The 19,217-nt window shown below is 45.6% G+C and overlaps 1 protein-coding gene across 2 annotated transcripts; it reads right to left on the reverse strand.

Moving 5' to 3' along the window:
* Window positions 1-611: 611 nt before the first annotated feature.
* Window positions 612-18,938, reverse strand: LOC109196336 (uncharacterized). 2 transcript variants are annotated; one of them, XM_025902099.1, is made up of 2 exons: window positions 16,231-18,938; window positions 612-623 (listed from the first exon to the last, which is right to left on the reverse strand). In XM_025902099.1, exon 1 carries the CDS (start codon window positions 18,809-18,811, stop codon window positions 16,499-16,501), a length of 2,313 nt encoding a protein of 770 aa, XP_025757884.1. In that variant the 5' UTR covers window positions 18,812-18,938; the 3' UTR covers window positions 612-623; window positions 16,231-16,498. The 2 variants fall into 2 exon arrangements, with proteins under 2 accessions (XP_025757884.1, XP_019205860.1); XM_019350315.2 differs by lacking the exon at window positions 612-623 and adding an exon at window positions 15,014-15,600.
* Window positions 18,939-19,217: the final 279 nt, after the last annotated feature.

Below are 19,217 nucleotides of genomic sequence, written 5' to 3' on the forward strand. Positions count from 1 at the left end.
GTTATTAATCTCTGTCTCTCTTCCACAGCATGTCTTTATCCTGTTTTCCTTCTTTCACCCCAACCGGTCGCAGCAGGTGGCCCCGCCCCTCCCTGAGCCTGGTTCTGCCGGAGGTTTCTTCCTGTTAAAAGGGAGTTTTTCCTTCCCACTGTCGCCAAAGTGCTTGCTCATAGGGGGTCATATGATTGTTGGGGTTTTCTCTGTATGTATTATTGTGTGATCTACTGTACAATATAAAGCGCCTTGAGGCGACTTCTGTTGTGATTTGGCGCTATATAAATAAAATTGAATTGAATTGAATTGAATTGAAGATTGGGGAAACCTGCAGTCAGCTGAGACTGAAGAAGTCACTTGGATTAGTGACGAAACGTTTCTCCCACTGAAATCGTCCAGATGAACAGAATCAACCTTTGGAGACCTTCTTCTGTCGCTTTGAGAAAAGCTACTCTGTGTTTTTATTTTCTATCAGAGGAAGGTTTAAACAGCAGATGCTTTAAAGCAGTGCAGTCATCAAGGTGACCAAAAATAGGAAATCTTTATTTACGGTGCTATAAATAAGAAAAATACAACAGCAAATGTTTCCCAGCTTTCAACAGCAGCAACGCAACCACTGTATGTGTTTCCTAATGAGGAAAAGTGATTGTTGCCACAGCGATGCCCGACAGCTCGTCGATAAGCCATCTCAGCAGGTGGACGGCCGAGAGACCGTCACCGCCACAGAGAGCAAGGAGGAGGATGGGGCCCAACATGCAGATGTTCTCTTAGGTCCAGCTGTGCTTCACACTGCAGGCTGATCGTGGTGCTAATCATCGACACAAAGTCGTATCAGTGTGCGCAGACGTGGCAGCAGCACTCACTGGGCTCAAGAAAACAAGGGTAATGGAGGATAATGGCACAAACTCTCTGTGAAGTGAGTGGTTACAACAATTCATAATAGACTGAGCCTTCCCCACATGCTTCTTATAAATGGCTAAAAGCCTGTCTTGCAAACACCCTGAGAGTTTTCTGGCAGTTTCTACCAGACGTTCCAGCCAATTCGTGTTCTTCAGAGTCATGTTACCAAACCAAGCAACGTTTTAGACGAGACATTACAAGTTCTAATTTCCTTCAAAAAGAACAGACTGTACTGAATGTTTTGGTGCTGGCCTCAGTGTGAGGCTCAAAGCACAGTTTATGGAACAACGCCTAAATACCTGTCCACAGTCTGACTGTCTGCAGCGTTAAAGACAGCAGGTGGGGAACTATGACTTCCTGAAATCAATAATCATGTCCAGGTTTGAGAAGGTTTGTTTTTACAGACGAAAATAAGTCAGCTATTGAATAAAATCACTGTCAGGTTAATTCTAATGCACAGTATGCATCATCAGAACTGTTACAGTATGAACTGTGGCTAATGAGACATAGAGGTTAGAGGGTTTGTGCCTTGAACAGTCACACTTGCTTCAGTTTCATGAACTTTTCTTCAGGTTATCTGAGCCCTGCCTTCTCAGATCTGAATGTTTCCTTGTGTTTTTGTCACTCCCTCTGTTTGCAGATAATGACTTTGAATTCAGCTATTGGACCTGTTTATCCGTCTGCACATACACTTCATCTCACTTTATTTCAGCGCTGTAATTACTTTCTCTGTTTCTCATCTCCCTCCTGATGAAATTTGTCTCTCTGATAGCAGGAAGTGTTGCGCTGTCACTGCCCCTCTTCATATTTCAGGTTGATTGTGATTCTCTTGGATTAAACGCTGTTTTTGGGACCTGCACAGATTGAATCTGTCATCCAGTCTGGTGCTCCGTCTCAGCCACACCCGGCCCCCTCCACATCGAGTCCCTCTGTGCCCAGAACAGAGAAACTGTTTCTAATCCAACAGGTTTATTCAGTATGTGGGAAACCTGCTCTTACCGCCTATTTCTGCTCGTTTTCCATCTTTTACATTTTTTTATGTCTTTGAGGTCATCCTGCATCTCATGTTTTTCCTTTGTGTGAGAATGGGTCGTCTCCACATCCTTATTGTGTCTTTCTGTGTACAGTCCTGTGTTTTTGTGCTTGTTTGTTCATGTTTACTTTCTGCATTTCATGTCTGTGTGTTCTCTTACTTTACTGTTTTCCTCTTTACTGTTGGAGTGCGTCTCTAAGCTCTCTGTAACCCCTCCGTAATGTCTCTGTGACCCACCTGCATCTCCTCATTTTTTGGCTAATCTGTTAATGTCTCCCGTGAAAGGTGAGGAGGACCCAATAAAGAGAATTGCACTGAATCAGAATCAGTGCAAGTATAAAAATCTGTCCTGTTTCTGTGTCCATTTTTTTCTGAGTCTATTTCTGTGCGTCTGTTGTCTCAGAACTGTAATTAAATATAGATCTCACACATGGATCAGTTCATCTAAATATAAATGAAGTTAAAACAGGACGGTGTGGATATAAATATTCTGACAGCTCCTCTGTTCTGCCTCTGTCTCAGGTTGGTACTGAGCATGTGCAGTCCACACTCGGACTGTTTTTGGATGAAACACGTCGACAGATTTGGCGTCAGCATGGCTCACAGTCTGTTTTAACACTTTTGCTTCTGATGGTGTGAAAAACATTTTCATGCTGCACTTTCTTTAAACTTGTGATGGGAAGAGCTTCACACGTCAATCACAGCCTTTCATATGAAGTAAGCTCGACGGCGGTGTTGAGATTCAGACTCAGATCAGCTGATAAACATGTGAGCAAGAGGACAATCAGTTCAGTCCCAGAAACAGCTGATTCACTCTGAGCCTGGAGACGTCTTCACCATCACCGTGGCTTCAGCCAACTCCAACTCTTTGTCCCTTTGTGTCTTTGTCTTTTTGTTAGTGCTGTCAGTGTTAATCTTGTTAAAATGACGTTAACGCCATAACCGCATTAACGCGACAAATCACCATTAGGGAGTTAGCTCGGATCGCCCTGTGCTTGGAGCTGCGGGGCATCAACGTGTTAGCACGGTTAGCTCGTTAATGCAGCCCCACGCACGGGGCGGTCCGTAAATCCGAGATTAACGCTGACAGCACTACTTTTTGTCCCTTTGTGTCTTTCTCTCTTTTTCTTTTTGTATCTTTGTTCCTTTGTGTCTTTGTCTTTTTGTCTCTTTGTGTCTCTGTCTCATGTCAGCTCCTCCCTTTTCCTTGCTGTCACATTACGCCCCTCAGACTTTGCAGTGAAGTGTTTATTAAAGTCATGATTCTGTGACCTTTCCAACAAAACGAAATGCACAAAAATGTGCTTACCGTGTAAAAAAATATCACAATTACTTACAAATGCCAAGAAATGAATAGCAGTCACCCAAACTGATATACTTTATGGATTTCAGAGCAGCAGACATCTGCGGGCGTGTTTCTGCTCAGCCTTTAAAAATCCATCTCTTTGTGTTTGTATCTGAGTGAAACTTAAAAAGTGTTTTTTAAAAAGTCAAAAGTTTCACAGCTGCTGGTTAAAAATGTGTCTTTGGTGGTTTGGCAGCCACACAATGTTCACATTTGATTTAACTAGCAATAAAAGGACTGCTTCTTATGCTTATCTGAGCACTCAATACAGCTTGCCACGTTCACCCACTCATACAAGCACGTTTTCTGTGCTTTGTAGCTAACATTCACACACATGCATCAGAGAGCAGTCTGATGTAACATCTTAGCCAAGACATGGTGACTGGAGCAGACAGGAATCGAACCACCAACCTGCTGATTTGCAGATAACCTGCTCTTACACTAACAAGGTGCCCTGATGATGTGTCATGATCTCCCATCACACTTTCAAATCATAGCTGAGGTGAAGTGTGACCTTTGACCTTCAGTCCTGTGTTGTTTAGCTTCTGCTGTGATTGGTGCAGTTTAACTCTTTTGACACAATGTCACGGCTTCTCCACAAAGGTCAAAAAGGTCACAATGGTCATAAAGGTCATTTGACCCATCACTGCTGGGGTGGCTGTTCCAGTCCAGTTCTTCTGATCAGGTGTGTTGGTATCAGAGATGGGTGTGACTTCCTGTCCCCAGGTGATCAGTGTTCAATTAGTTTTATATGAGTAAGTGTATAAGTAAATAACTTACTCCTGCAGACATTCAGGAACTCTGTGCTGATGATGTAGTGATGATGTCACAGAGGCGTGGCTCTGATTCTGAGCACAGACCAGTTTCACTAAATGATGATTTTTAGGTATTAAATAGAGTTTCAGGTCTTTCTGTGTGCGAACGTTTGTGAATCTCTGTGAATTTATTTTAGATGCAAACTTCCTGTTCCCACAACGATCAGCTGATCAGAGCTCAGCTGACACCTTCATGATGAGTTTCTGGTCTCAGGTCCAACTGAATAAACCACAAAGGTCGAAGACTACGCTCCCATCAGAGTCACAAAGGAGCAGGAAGTGGGGTCACTACCCTATGAGCCTCTTAGTTTTTTTGCAATGATGGCAAAAGGATGATAGCCATTGTTTTTATACAGTCTATGGTTTACATCAGTGAGTCAAAGCCTCCCCTGGTGGCCATTGAAGGCACTGCAGGAAGGTCTGTTGGTATGTGTAACATATACTTTTTCCTTCTTTGACTAGTTGTTGATCCTCAGCTTGTTGCGTCTCGTCGTTAGCTTGAAACTTAATTTGGAGGTAAAGCTGCGAATGAAAGGAAACGCTTCTTTTTCCGCTCGCGCGATGATCACCGGCACGTCTGAATGTTTGGGTCACAGAAGGTGTGAAGTTTAGAAATGGGCGGGTTTGAAACATTTGCCTAACAGGCCGACGGCTGTGTCTGTGATCAGTGTCTGTGATCAGTCAGGTCTGCTGCCATTAACTCAAACAGAGCTGCAAACGAGGGCGAGAGAGCAGCACCCACCTGTAGCTGCCATTATAAAGGCACAGTCAAAAGACCACAGACGCACACACACACACACACACACCCCTCTGCTCTCCACTTTCCAGGTCTGTGGGTCTGAATGGTCTTGGGGATCAAACCTGACCATGGTGGGCTCCTCGGGGGTCCCGGCCCCTCGAGGTGAAACCTTAAACTAAACATATGAAATGGTTGCTATCACACGGAGACATCGTTGCTACGATGTCACAGAAATTAGAAGCTGATGTTTTGTGCCGATGGAAACGACACGGCGAGGTCTACGACACAGCTCACCTCGCTGCACCACACTGAACCCTGCTGCTCTGCACCCACAGGATGCCTGACAGGCACGATTCAGGTAGAATGAGATTGACAGGAAGTTGGACTCACCCTGCAGCGGCAGCAGGTGATGTCGGCACTCTCTTGCTCGGCGGCAGCAGGTTTGGCATCGGGGTCACTGCCTGCACTGAACAGACACTTTCCTGCATGAACAAGTTGTCGCCATCCTCTTGTTGCACTCCGAGACGCAGACGGCAGAATGCGGCCGTCTGATTGGATGCCTGATGTCTTTATTTTGCTTTTTGGGTTTTATTCCGGTGGCAAGGAGAGGAAAGTGTCTTTCTTCTTCTCTCGTCTCTGCTGCTCTGCACGCGCCGCGCCTTCTCTCCCCTCTGCCTGCCTGCCTCTCACAACAACTGCGAGGAGGAGGAGGATGCTGACTGGCGCTGGCTGTGTCTCGTTGCCCATGGCAACCCGTTGCTATAGCAATGGACCCGAGCTCATTGGGAGACGGAGCTGACGATGGAGACTGGGGGAGACCTACAGAGGGTCGGAGAGGAGCCGGGTTTGTTTACATTTTAGTTCAGACTCTGTTAACGACCTGCGAGCTCAGGCAGTCTGACACAGAGAGTCCGCTCAGGCTGAACCCATCAGTGGGAGCAGGAGGACGGTTAAAGGGTCTCTTATGGGCGGAGACTAACGCCACCATGTGACAGGAAGAAGACACTGGAAACAGACTTCAACTGAGCAAACTTCTGCTGTGACACGTCCACAGCTCAAAGTCCCTCACTGACCTGCTGCTGTAGTCTGGAAACGTCCTGATGTTCACTCTCAGCCACCAATGAGCTGCAGCCACGCCACGTGACGACCTTTGAACTCTGAGCTTACTGACATCCTGTTAGCACGGCTCTCCTGGATCCATCTCTGCCTGCCTCTGGCTCATGCTCACTCACACACACACACAGATGAGACAAACTTTCTGCTCTCTGTACTCAAAGAGTGCACAGCTGAAGAACCTTTAACTCGTGAACGCCCTCTGGTGGAGGAACGCTGCAATCACACTTAAACATCCAATCACTGTGCAGCATTTCTCTGTCAGTAATCAGCTGACTGTAATGGGTGGAACACACAGACACACAAAGCTAACCCAGGATCTAAGCCTTAACCTCCCACACCTGCTGCACATGCACTCAGGTAATCAGCAATGACACAGAAGCGCCACCCGGTGGTCTGAGATGGAAACTCAAACCAGATCTCTTAATCTGCTAGAGCAGACATGCTCACTAAACTCTGTCCCCAGCTGAAGCAGTGTGAGCGTGCTCAGAAAACACAGTTCTGTGGTGATGATCGACCGTTTAAACCTGCCAGACACTTCCTGTTTAGCTGTCCGGGTTCACCGTACTTGGATGCAGTGCTGTCACCATCAGCTCTGACCACACACGTGTGTGCACGCCCCCTGCTGAGCCTTGATGATATCATAGAGCGTAACTTCTGCAACTGAGGTGTTCTCAGGAATGACTCAAACACATGAGGGCGGGCGCCGGTTTGTGGAGCCGCCATGATGTCTCACTATGTTTGGCTAAAGTGGATGGACATCGCCCTTCCATATGTGGCTAAGGACAGGAAACATACGTGTTTCAGGTCCTGGAGGGACATTTGGATTCATGTCAGCACCTTCAGACTGAAGCAATGAAGGATCATACCTGTTACATCATCAGGGAAAGGCTCAGCGCCGCCACCATCTTTACAAAACCTCCTCCTCACCTCAAGCTTCTTCTCCTGAGCTGAAGTCAGCGCTCCAACATGAAAATGTGCTCATTCATTCATTGTCACAGTTGCTGATGCAAACGGTTTTATTCATAGACATGTTCCAGACACAACATCATGTCATGCAGCTCAGCATGTTTATTTATTAATAAGGGTTCAGGTGTGTCAGGGAGAGAGCTGCAGTAGGTGCCGGCCAATCATCATACAGCACAGCTGAAGTGTTCAAGTTTTCTTTATTTGGTGAGGACAAATCCTCAGAAAAGACAAAACACTAATAATTCGTTTGGCAGGAAACAGAGAATGTTAATAATAATATTAAAGAGGAAAAAGTTGTTTTTTAAACAATGACTGTAGCAAATAGCTGCACGGAGCTCCTCACTGTGAGCAGCCGATTGGCTTCAACTTTCGCCGACACGCTTGCCGCCTCACTCATATAGCGTTCTGTTTACACAGAGGCCGTCAGCTGACCTGGAGTCAGTCTGTGTGTCGAGGCGGGCTGAGCGGCAGCTTCAGCGCTCGGTTCAGCCTCACGGAGGTTTCAGTCATCACCACGAGCAGTGCAGCACATCAGGTTTAGTCCAATCATCTGTGACGCAGATGACCACACACACACAGGGAGTTTCAGTGTTCACAGGTTGGTTTGAGCATGAAGTGCAGTTTCTGCTTTCTTCCACCAGGTGGCAGCGCTGACTCAGTCTGAGCCTCTCCCTCTACAGAGGGGAGAGGTATAACAGAAACAATGACAGCAGCACACATCAGGTTAGAGAGTGTGGAGGAGAGGGTGGAGGAGAGGGTGGGGGACTTGTGATGGCTGTGGTTGCAGTCAGCCTGATTGGGAGTAAGTAACTAAGTAAAAGTAAAATTATAGCACATTTCACAGACAAAAATCACAAGGTGCTTCACAATAAAACCAGAAATACAAATAAAATAATATTAAACAATGAAAAACTTAATCAAAAGCTTGTATAAAAATTTATTCAGCTGCTTTTTAAAGGAGTCAGTGGAGTCTGGACAGCGTAAAGACAACGGCAGGGAGTCCCACAGCCTTGGTGCCTGAAGAGCCCGATCCCCACGTGTTTTGAACCTAGTACATGGGAGCAACAGTGACCTCTGACCTGACGACCTAAGTGCTCGGAATGAAGCACGAGGTTTCAACAGGTCACAGATATACTGGGGAGCTTCATCGTGAACAACTCTAAAAGTTACAACTCAAATTTTAAAATGAACCCTAAAATTTACTGGCAACCAATGAAGAGAAGCCAAAACTGGAGTAATGTGTGACCTCTTGTGCCAGTTAAGTCTTGCCGCGGCATTCTGTACAGACTGAAGGCAATCCAGAGCTGATTTGTTGAGACAAGTAAAAAGACCGTTACAATAATCCAAACGAGAAGAGATAAAAGCATGAATCATCATCTCAAGTTCTGCCTTTGACACCAGCAGTCTGAGTTTAGAAATGTTTCTTAGATGATAAAACAGTTCCGGACAAGTTGTCTAGAGTGTTTCTCAAGAGACATTGAACTGTCAAATATAACACCTAAGTTTCTGAGACTCGACTGAAATGAAGGGTCTAAAAAACTGATATGCTGCTTAATTTCTGAGAGCATGTGATCAGGTGCAATAATCAAGGTTTCTGTTTTATCTGCATTTAACTGGAGGAAATTGTCATTTAACCATTGTTTGATTTCTGACAGACAATTATTTAAACACAACAATTTATAAAACTCAGAAGCTTTGAAAGAACAGTATAACTGAATGTCATCAGCATAGAGATGATAAGAGATATTATTGTAGCGTCTGATCATTTGGCCTAGAGGGAGTATATACAGCAAAAAGAGAATCGGACCTAAAACAGATCCTTGAGGTGCCCCAGAAGGCAGAACTGATGTTTCAGACAACACATGATTGATACAGACAGTAAAGGATCTCTCAGACAGATACGACATAAACCATTTTAAAACAACACCAGTAATCCCAAACAAGTCCTTCAGCCTATTCATCATGATGCTGTGATCAACAGTATCAAAAGCAGAGCTGAGATTCAACAGAACCAGAACGGTGTACTCTCCAGAGTCTGCTGCCATCAACATGTCACTAGACACTTTAAGCAAAGCGGTTTCAGTGGAGTGCAATTTGCGGAAACCAGACTGGAAAATGTCCAGAACATTGTTCTTCTCCAAAAAGTTGTTAAGTTGTTCTGCAACTGTGTTTTTCCAAGATCTTTGACACCAATGGTAATTTTGATATTGGCCTGTAACTGCTTGGAAGAGATGGGTCCAAATTTGGTTTCTTTAATATTAGTTCAACAATAGCTTGTTTAAAATAGCTGGGAACTGAGCCAGTAGAGTATTAGACACAGGGGCCAATAGAGTCAAACACACTAATGAAAAATGGTGGAGGAAGTACATCAAGGTGGCTTGAAGTCAGTTTCATCTGACCAAGCAGAGCACTGATGTCCTGTAAGGTAACAGGAGTAAAAGAGGACCAGGTGTCAGAGGTAAGCAACGTGTCAGTGTGATACTGGGAGGATGATGGAGAAATATTAGACCTGATGGCAGCGATCTTATTAACAAAACAATCAGATTTAGTGTAGAGGAACATCAAGTGAGACAATGTTCTTTATTGTATCAAACAACACTTTGGGATTGTTCTTTTTTGAAGCTATTAGATTGGCAAAATATTCAGTTCTGGCATTTTTTTATCATGTCTTTAGTGAGAAAATTGATTCCTTGAGATGTACCCTATGGACCTCAAGCTTGGAAGCCTTCCATGAACATTCTAATTTGCAACAATATCTCCTAAAATTTCAAATATTTTCATTTATCCAGGGACAAAAGTTTGAAGAATGGACAACATTTTATTTCAGAGATGCCACCGTATCTAAAATAGATTTACATTGATTGTTAAAAGACAAAATAAGTGAATCCATATCATTATGAGCCATGGGAGGGTCAAACATGGCAGAGAACCTTCCAGCAGCATCCTGGTTTATAATCCGCCTTTGAATCATCAGTTTAGGAGGTGAAGGATCCATGTAAAATGACAAATTAAAGATTCAGCTATGGTCACTCACATCCTCCACACATACATCATGTATATTTAAACCCAGGGAGAAAACAAGGTCCAGTGTGTGGCCCTTTGTATGAGTGTGGCCAGAAACATGCTGCTTAAAGTTAAAAGACTCAGTGATAGTGATGAGCTCAGCAGCAGTGTTACAGGAAGCGTCATCAATATGAAGGTTGAAGTCTCCCAATATTACAACCTTCTCCAGTTTAATGATCGAAGTCAGAAGGTCGTTAAATTCAGTTAGAAAGACCCCAGCAGGTCCAGGAGATTAAAATACAGTAAAAGGTTTTCAGAGAACCGACCTTCATCATCTGTGACTCAAATGAAGAAAAGGCGTCCGAGGTCATCAGTCTGCATGTGAGTCTGTCCTGGTAAACAGCAGCAAGTCCCAATGACGGAGCAGCCAGCCGGGCAGACTTCATTCAAGTGGACATAATCCTTATTTTGCTGCCACGTCTCAGTCTGACATATAAAATCTAGAGACTCTTTAACAAAAAGATCATTTAGAATAAATGATTTGTTCGTTATAGAGCGAAGGTTAAGCAGGGCCAAACGAATTGATGACGGTTTATTTGCAAAATCTACAGCTGACTGCAGCGGCGCTTGAATTAAACACCAGTGCACACCTGTGGACCTGCCGGGCAGGGCGGTGACTCCAGAGCTGGGAAAAACCTTGATCGAGGAGCAGACATAGCTGTCATCAGCAGAACGGAGAATAGATGACGGACACAGAGTGAGCAAACTGCTTTCGAGCCACGGGGCTCGGGTCTCGGGCGGCGGCGTAACATCCCCAGCAAACGACAGGAGAGGAACTGGCCGCAGGCACCGAGAGTCACCCCACAGCCAAGCAGCTAGCCTCCGGTACCTTCTCTGTTTCACCTGGACGCCGGCCCTCGTTCCCCTTTTTCGTCTCTTGAGGGTGGAAGTCCCGCGGGTTGTGCACAGTAGCACGCACTCAGGTGAGGGACACACCAGAGGAGGAGGAAAGGTTTTCTATAGCTGTCACAGTAGCTCTCCATTGAGTCTCTGATGTTTCACAGTGTACCCCGATCATAAATTAGAGTAGCAGAAGCAAAGTCAGAATACAAAAGAGCAAAAGTTATAGTGCAAACGACAAGTGACGACAGTGAAAAACTAGACTGTCGCCTCCAGCGAGCTGTAGCAGCAGCAAAGCCAAACAGGCGCCATCTTCAAACAAGTTTAAGATCTGACTGAAGAGTGCTGCAGGGACATCTGTCCCACACAGAGGGAGGTTCCTGCTGGCATACTGAGACATCCCATAATGGTAACTGAGTTTAGTAAATAAATGATCTGGATAACTTTCTTTAAACCGATGTTGTGATGACCCATCAGTGTGAATGACCTGCAGCACTGGTACCAGATGTTTGACTGCAGGAACGGTGCATATGTAACAGCCACATGTACCCTCAGATCCACACACCAGTTGCCTGGAAGATTTTGCTTTAATGCTCCGAGACCACATTTTAAATCCACGGAGGAAAAAATGTAAAAGTCTGAAAATGAAACATTTTTAGATCAAAAGTAAAAACTATTTAAAATAAGTGAAAAAGAAAAATCAGCGACACGCACAAAATAAGCAGATTTTCATATTTATGGCGTAAACACTGGACCGACGTGCGGATCATGTCTATACTCGGTCCATGAACAAGCCTGGACGTCGTATGATGTTCAACATTTGAACTTTGGACAGGGTACGGTGTACATTTTAGGACATCGTCAGGTCTCAGGAAAAAAGTTGTCAGGTCTCAGGAAAAAAGGTGTCAGGTATCAGTCTCACACGAAAAATTGTCAGGTCTCAGACTCAGACGGAAAAATGTCAGGTCTCAGAATCACACGAAAAAATGTCAGGTCTCAGACTCACACGAAAAATTGTCAGGTCTCAGAATCACACGAAAAATTGTCAGGTCTCAGAATCACACGAAAAAATGTCAGGTCTCAGTCTCAGATGGAGGCTGCCATCTTGCAAATTTGGAGTAGTGACTTGAGGTTGAGCGAATGTGTAACGCTCCCGCCCACACACCCGCTGGTGACCGCAAACACGCCCCCCTACACTTTTTACTTAGCCCGGCTGCTCGAGTTCTTTTGCTGGTTTACCGCGACTGACGACTCCTTTAATTAAGGTAAATACAACCATGTCACTGTTATAAAAAAAAAAGACGCACAGCTTATCATCTTATAGTTCTAAAATCACTCTGTTGTTAATTCGTTTGCTAGATTAGCCGCTAGCATACGCACTGTGTTGGAGGCTTGTTGCTAGCTAGTTAGCGATGCTACACACCTGCTACTCTAATAGTCTGTGTTATTGAAGGATTCAGCACTCCTTGGTTTTGTTATACATTTTTAGACAGCGATGAGATCATCTGCACACTCTACAGAGGCCCAGAGTTACTGTTAATATCAAAAATATAATGCTGTCCTTTGAGATTTTAACATAAGACTGTGAGTGTAATGGATCTAAAACTGTTTAAATCTTCAGAGCCCTCTACAGCCTGGTAACATGGAGACTTTAAAAACATCAGCAGAACGTTTCAGTAGTGTAGTCTAATTTGTTCTTTTCATTTAATAATAGAGTCCATATTATATCAACAGCTACATTCACCCTGGAGAGAAACTAGTGAGGGAGACCATCAGGACCAAGCTGGGTTTCCTGGGTCCAGAGGTTTGGAGAAACTTCTTCCTTTTCTTTCATCACAGCTGTCCTGTGCCAGAAGTTCTGTTGACCTACTGAGAGAGGCTTCATTTAAGAAACACCAGGAAGACTGAAGCTCATCGCATTGATCAAGCAGGACTCATGATCATCACCAGCAGCTCCCTCACAGGGAAATCTTCAGCACTCCTCCGTAGGCCCGATCCAGGAGATGGATAAACCCAGCATTTCATGAACACTGTGATGGAGACCTTTGGTTTGTGTAATGTTATAAATACTCGGATACTCCCCAGAGGCTCCAGACTTTTACATAAAGATATTATATTCAGTCCTGTAGAAAGTTATATATTTAAAAATATATGATCCTCTCTGGTTACTCTGGTATGAACAACTCTGAATCACTTTATGGTAAATAACACACTATCTGCAAAAAACTGTGAAAGAATTCCAGATGACAAGTTTGTAGTTCAACATACAAGTGACGACCTTTGACCTTCATCAGGTTTTATTTAATTGTGTTAGACAAAATCTCATATGCTCTTCATGCAGCTGAGTACATCAAGTGTTTAAAACAGAAGCTGTGCAGGTCTGAGATCAGCAGCTTTGTGAAACACCAAACTGAGGTCCTGTTAATGCTGATATATAGTGACACAGTTACAGGGACGATTAATCCTTTTGTTTTTATGTCTTTAACTTTATCAATAAAGCTGCAGCTTTCACTACAGCACATGTGATACTTTAACCTTTGTACTGTTTTCATCAGTTCATTTTGCAGTTAACATGTTGGATGATCTGTCTGCTGTCACTGGGTGGTGCTGAGGTCTGAATCTGAGGGCAGCTCCTGTAATCACAAAGAGAACAGAACCATCAAACTCAGATATAAATTTTATCCCTCAAAATTGAAATAAAGCTGATTCTTCTGTCCTCACACACTCAGGATCTGAAGTTCTTCTCTTACATTTTTTCAGTATTACAGTACACTACAGTACTTTAATCCATAGTTCCTGATTAATGAGGAGTTACTGAAGTACAAGCTTTTAAAAAAGATGTTACTGTCTTTACAGATGTGGCAAGAGACTGAAAACATGCTGTTGTTTGCACATATTTAATAATCAGCTCTGCACAGGAGCTGCAGCAGGGTGCAGCCTGTTGCTTTTACAGTATAATAATAAAAGTACAGTAACAGTAATTAGTGACTGAGCAGCCCGGGGCGTTTCTCTTGATTTCTTTAGTAAGTTCATTCACCTGCACAGATTAGCTAAACGAACCCCGACAGCCGAGTGCTCATCTTAGCTAGCTAGGTCTCAGGAGCTAAGGACGGTAGTTACGGATTAGCTTACAAAAACGTTTAACTTACCGAAAAAGTGCAGCGGGGCCTCGGGTCCTTCTGTCGGGTAGTCCAGTTTACTGAAGAACACCTCAGGCTATCAGGTTAAAACACTGGTCGTGTCCAAATTCATGGGCTGCATCCTCCTGAGGCCGCATTTGTAGACCGATTACGTCACAGCGACGCGCCGAAGGCTGTCCAAATTCGTGGACTCCTCCGAATGCAGCCGACAAATGCGTCCTCCTTTTCCCCGAATTTGAGGATGGGTCAGGTGTATCCTTCTTGGCCCACCATATCCCAGAATTCATAGCGCGGCCCAGCCAAACTCTAGTTTCCGGCAATGGCGGCCGCTACTACGTGTTAAAATTACTTTTATTAATTTTTCTGGGTCACAAAATAAACTTTTAACATATTTTCAGATGAGAAAGTAGCTGTGTAAACATCAAATATCTGCTCGGTTTATCAAGATATCGCATATTTGGAAAAGTGCTTCGACATTTTCGGAGACGCCTGCTACCCACCAGCTCGATAGCTAGCCGATAGCTCGAGGGTCACTGAAGCCACCGAGAACGGCACAACTCCCGGCACATCATTTTCAGATCACCGCGGACTCTCGCTACTCCAGTTAGATGTAGTATATAAGTATCTGAGACAACCTAAAAATGTTATTGTTGGGCTTTTTCAGTGTTTTGTTTGTTCGTGAGTAAATCGGTTTGGCTGAGATTAAAGTGATTAGATTAGATTAGATAAAATAAAACTTTATTAATCCCCCGAGTGGGTTCCTCCTTGGTTTTCACACAGCTAACTAAACGTCAAACAGAAAACTGATTAAACAGAAGTGTGAGGCGGTCGGGAATTTACGCCAGTGTCCTGTTATATTTTACATAGCAAGGAGCAGACGGCCAAGTTTATTAAACTCCACCGAGACAGCGGTGACGTTAATCAGAAGGCTAGACCGTCCAATTTCACAGCCGTTTACTTCCAGCCTACCCGACCTTCTGAGGACCCGGCCCACGTAGACCGCAAAGGCCGGGTCCTCAGGAGGATGCAGCCCATGAATTTGGACACGACAACTAGGTCGTGTTTTCGTAGCGTAAACGCTGGCCCTCCTCTCAGAGCCTACGCTCTATCTGCTATTCCCGAACAGAGATACGCAAGTTTCTCCGTGACTGCAGCTGTCACTACAGTCATTGGTGGGACGTGACAACAGCGCCACCTGCAGGAAGATTTTCTCTCTGTCTGATAGCTCGTGTTCTGAGACCTGACAATTTTTCGTGTGAGTCTGAGACCTGACAACTTTTTTCCTGAGACCTGACGATGTCCTAAAATGTACACCGTACCCGAGGTGCACGTGTTCAGTCACACGTCAGCCTGGAAGCTTCATTTCTCACTGTGATAAACAAAGGCAGCACCAGGGGGCGCTGATGGCCTTCCAGTGTTACTGTAGTATAGTGGAGATATCAAAGATCGGCACGGCTGTGGCACTGATTCAACCTTGGAGCACTACGGTCACCCCGGTGTGTCGGCCAGAAAACCACTTGAGGCCAAATTGTCCCAGAGCGGGAAAGAAGAAGGGAGCTTGAGGTTCAGTTTGCGGCACTTTATTGTCGCCACTCAATTCCTGGGGCTGTAAACACAGCAGGTGTACATAGGTGTGTATGTGTGGTTTCCTACAAAAGAAATACACAAGGGAAATAATGGATAAATAAAGAGAATAGACAAGTAAAACACTCAAATATAAACATGATCCAACATAGTTAACATAATCACATATATAGAAATAAGACAATACAATACACTTCAAACTGCTCACACTATGCAACTAAACCGCATTAGTGCGAGGTTAAGTTACCGTCAGTACACAGGAACTACTTCCGGTAGTTGTACAAAATAAAAGCTTCCCCATTATAATCAGCCGTAATGCTCTTATTGTGAAGGGCAAGCGGGAACGCGATCCTTCCGGTCAAACTACGATCGCTATTTTATTAATCCTCGTACCTAATTGTACACTACAAACTCCGCTACTTTAAGGTAAACAATCACAAGCATCACATACAACATACAGAGAAGGTTTGATAACACAGGAATGACGTTATGGACATACGAGCGACCGTACATGTGTCAACAAAGCTAAACCAGGATAAGCTAACGACATAGGTTAGCATATGAAACGAGGGTGAACTCACGCGTTGCGTGCGTGGCCTACCACTCCGACTACGGACTACATTAGCTCCTAAATGGTAAACATACTACAGTACTGACACAAACAAAGGCAAAATACAACACAGGTCAATACTCACTTGTCATTTACGCACACATAACATTCCCCAGGAATTAGTGCAACCCCTCCAGACCAACACTGCTCATCCGACATTAAACTGCCCACCTTACTAACCGGATGATGTCACTAGAAGGTGGGCTGGCCCAAACTGACAGAAGACTGAATATTAAATGAACTTATATAAACTTATAAACACCAGTAAACTATTCTATGAACTTTGGGGCCTTTTATACAGCCGCCCCCAAATGTATGTAAGACATTTGCTCATCAATAAGGCAACAAAGGTTCTAGGGTTGTGGTGAGTTCGACGCAGAGCTGTCCTCATCTTCTCCAGAGGGCAGCGCAGGGAGGACAACCAGTCTGGCAACTGGCCGAGTGTAGACTCTCCCCTTCACCTTCACGTCAGCCGACCTGATGCGTCCATCAGGGCTAGGATGAGTTTTAATCACCCTCCCCACAGGCCAGAGACCCCTGGGAAGCTGTGGATCAGCGATCATCACCACAGAGTCCTCAGCCAAATCAGCTGCTGTCGATTGCCACTTCTGGCGAGTCTGCAGACTGGGAATGTACTGATGGATGAAACGTGACCAGAAATGGTCAGCCAACACCTGGGAATGCTTCCAGCGACGGCGACTGAGGAGCTCATTCTCTGGGTATACTATCTGAGGTAGGGATCCATCCGGCCGCCCCATCAGAAGAACATTGGGAGTCACTGGATCTGCATCTCTGGCATCGGAAGACACATACCCCAGGGGTTTACTATTGAGTATCCCTTCCACCTCAATGAGTACAGTGCGAAGCACTTCTTCTGGAACTGACTGAGCACCAACCGTGGCATAGAGGGCATACTTAACCGACCGGATCTCCCTTTCCCATGCTCCCCCAAAGTGTGGGGCACCTGGAGGGTTAAAGCGGAAGCTGATCTTCTGGGGTGCTAGAAGCTGTTGTAGTTCCGGGCACATCTTCAGAAAGGTCTCACGCAGTTCCCTCTCACCTCCCCTGAAGTTGGTCCCCTGGTCTGAAAACAGCTCGGCAGGTGTACCTCTACGAGCAACAAATCGCCAAAGAGCCATCAGGAATGCGTCTGCATCAATGGTGTTAAAAACATCCAAGTGGACTGCCCTGGTGGTAAGGCACTTGAATATGATTCCCCATCTCTTCTCAATATGCCGTCCAACCTTGACCTCAAACGGCCCGAAGCAGTCCATTCCCGTAGAGTAGAAAGCTGGTTTATATAGACGTAGCCGGGCTGCTGGCAGGTCTGCCATCTTCAGCACTGTAGGTCTAGCTCTCCACCTTTGACAATCAGCACAAAGGTGTTGGTAGCGCCGGACAGCTTCACGCCCTCGCAGAATCCAGTAGGAGCGCCGAAGCTCTGCGAACACCCGCTCTGGGCCAGGATGATGGAGGCGGCTGTCAAAGTCTTGGACCAGGAGTTTGGTCACTGGGTGGCTTGGGTCTAGGATAATCGGATGGAGTGTCTCCAGTGCCAAATCTTCAGATCGACGAAGTCGTCCTCCAACACAAATGAGCTGTCTGGTCTCATCCACCTCGGGTGACAGAGAGAGAAGACGACTGCTCCTGGGAACTGGCTTACCGACTTTCAACAGATTGTACTCCTCCGGAAAACTATCCATCTGGGCCCTCTGTAGGATTAGCCTCTCTGCCCTGCGATAGTCCTCAGCAGTGGGACGACCATCTGGTTGGGCCGCCCCATGTAGCTCCTGCGCTGTAACCTCTAACATCTCACTCCAGGTGCTGTAGCGGCTCAAATCTGAAGTTGGCTGACCTGACGGAGCAGCTGCAGTGGTCCCACAGAACACAGCTTTGCGCAGCTCCGCGGCATCATCTGCTTGGTCAACCGTGAGATCTTCTGGCCAGGAGTCTGGACTGTGCAGGAGAAAGGATGGTCCTTGGCTCCATCTATTTGGTACAGCGAGCTCCTTCAGCTTCTTCCCACGTGTCACATCATTGGCTGGATTCCTTCCAGAGTCGACGTATCTCCAGGAGTGCCTGTCTGTCAGCTCTTGTATCTCGGCTACACGAGTGCCAACGAAGACCTTGAATCGGCAGGATTCAGACCTCAGCCATGTCAGCACTGTTGTAGAATCAGACCATAGGACCGTCTGGTCGATTCTAAGGGTGAGCTCCCTTTCCAGCACTTGTGAGAGCTGGGCCCCAGTGAGTGCAGCACAGAGCTCCAATCCGGGCATAGAGTGAAACCGCTTGGGGGCAACCCTGGACCGGGCCACCAAGAACGACAGATGCACTTCTCCATTTCTGCCAGTGGTCCGGAGGTAAGCTACTGAGCCATAAGCTTCCTCGGAGGCATCACAAAATATGTGTACCTCTCTCTGACAGCTGAAGGTGTCCACTTGCTTAGGCACATATGGTCGAGGAAGAGTAACTTCAGGCAGAAACTGCAACTCTTCCTCCCAGGCTGTCCACTGCTGCATGAGCTCCTGAGGTAGATGTGGGTCATCCCAACCCCTTTGCTTGTCCCAAAGATGGCGGATGATTACCTTCGCTCTGGTTGTGTAGGGTAAGATGAACCCTAGGGGGTCGTACTGGCTGGCCAGGACCTTGTAGATATTGCGCATCGTGGGAACTGCATATGGAACTTGACGATGCTTGTAGCCTAGGACATCTGTGTGGAATAGCCAGCTCAATCCCAGGGTAGATTCTGGGGTATCTACCTTGTTCTGGGCCAGCCATAGCTCCACACTAGCAGAGCACCTAAAAGTTTTTTAGCTTGAACCTATTCGCTGGAACGTTGAAGGCAATGTAATCACACAACAAGCAAGACCCGAGTAGGCAACATTCTTTATGTTTCACGTGCACGGGAGAGAACTGGACAGGCGCCGTTCCTTCGCTTGACCCCAGTTGCTCTCGTCCGTTCCCCCGTAACACTGCTCTTTTATTGTGGTTACATGAATATGCATAGGTTCATTAACATATGACATAGGTATACATGTGAACAAAGAATACCTTGTGTGTGGGGGTCAA

The sequence above is a fragment of the Oreochromis niloticus genome, linkage group LG22, assembly GCF_001858045.2.
Source record: "Oreochromis niloticus isolate F11D_XX linkage group LG22, O_niloticus_UMD_NMBU, whole genome shotgun sequence".
NCBI classification, from domain to species: domain Eukaryota; kingdom Metazoa; phylum Chordata; class Actinopteri; order Cichliformes; family Cichlidae; genus Oreochromis; species Oreochromis niloticus.

Bases quoted from the DNA above. Each gene is read 5' to 3' on its own strand.
- LOC109196336 (XM_025902099.1), bottom strand. From the start codon at position 18,811: ATGCGCAATATCTACAAGGTCCTGGCCAGCCAGTACGACCCCCTAGGG.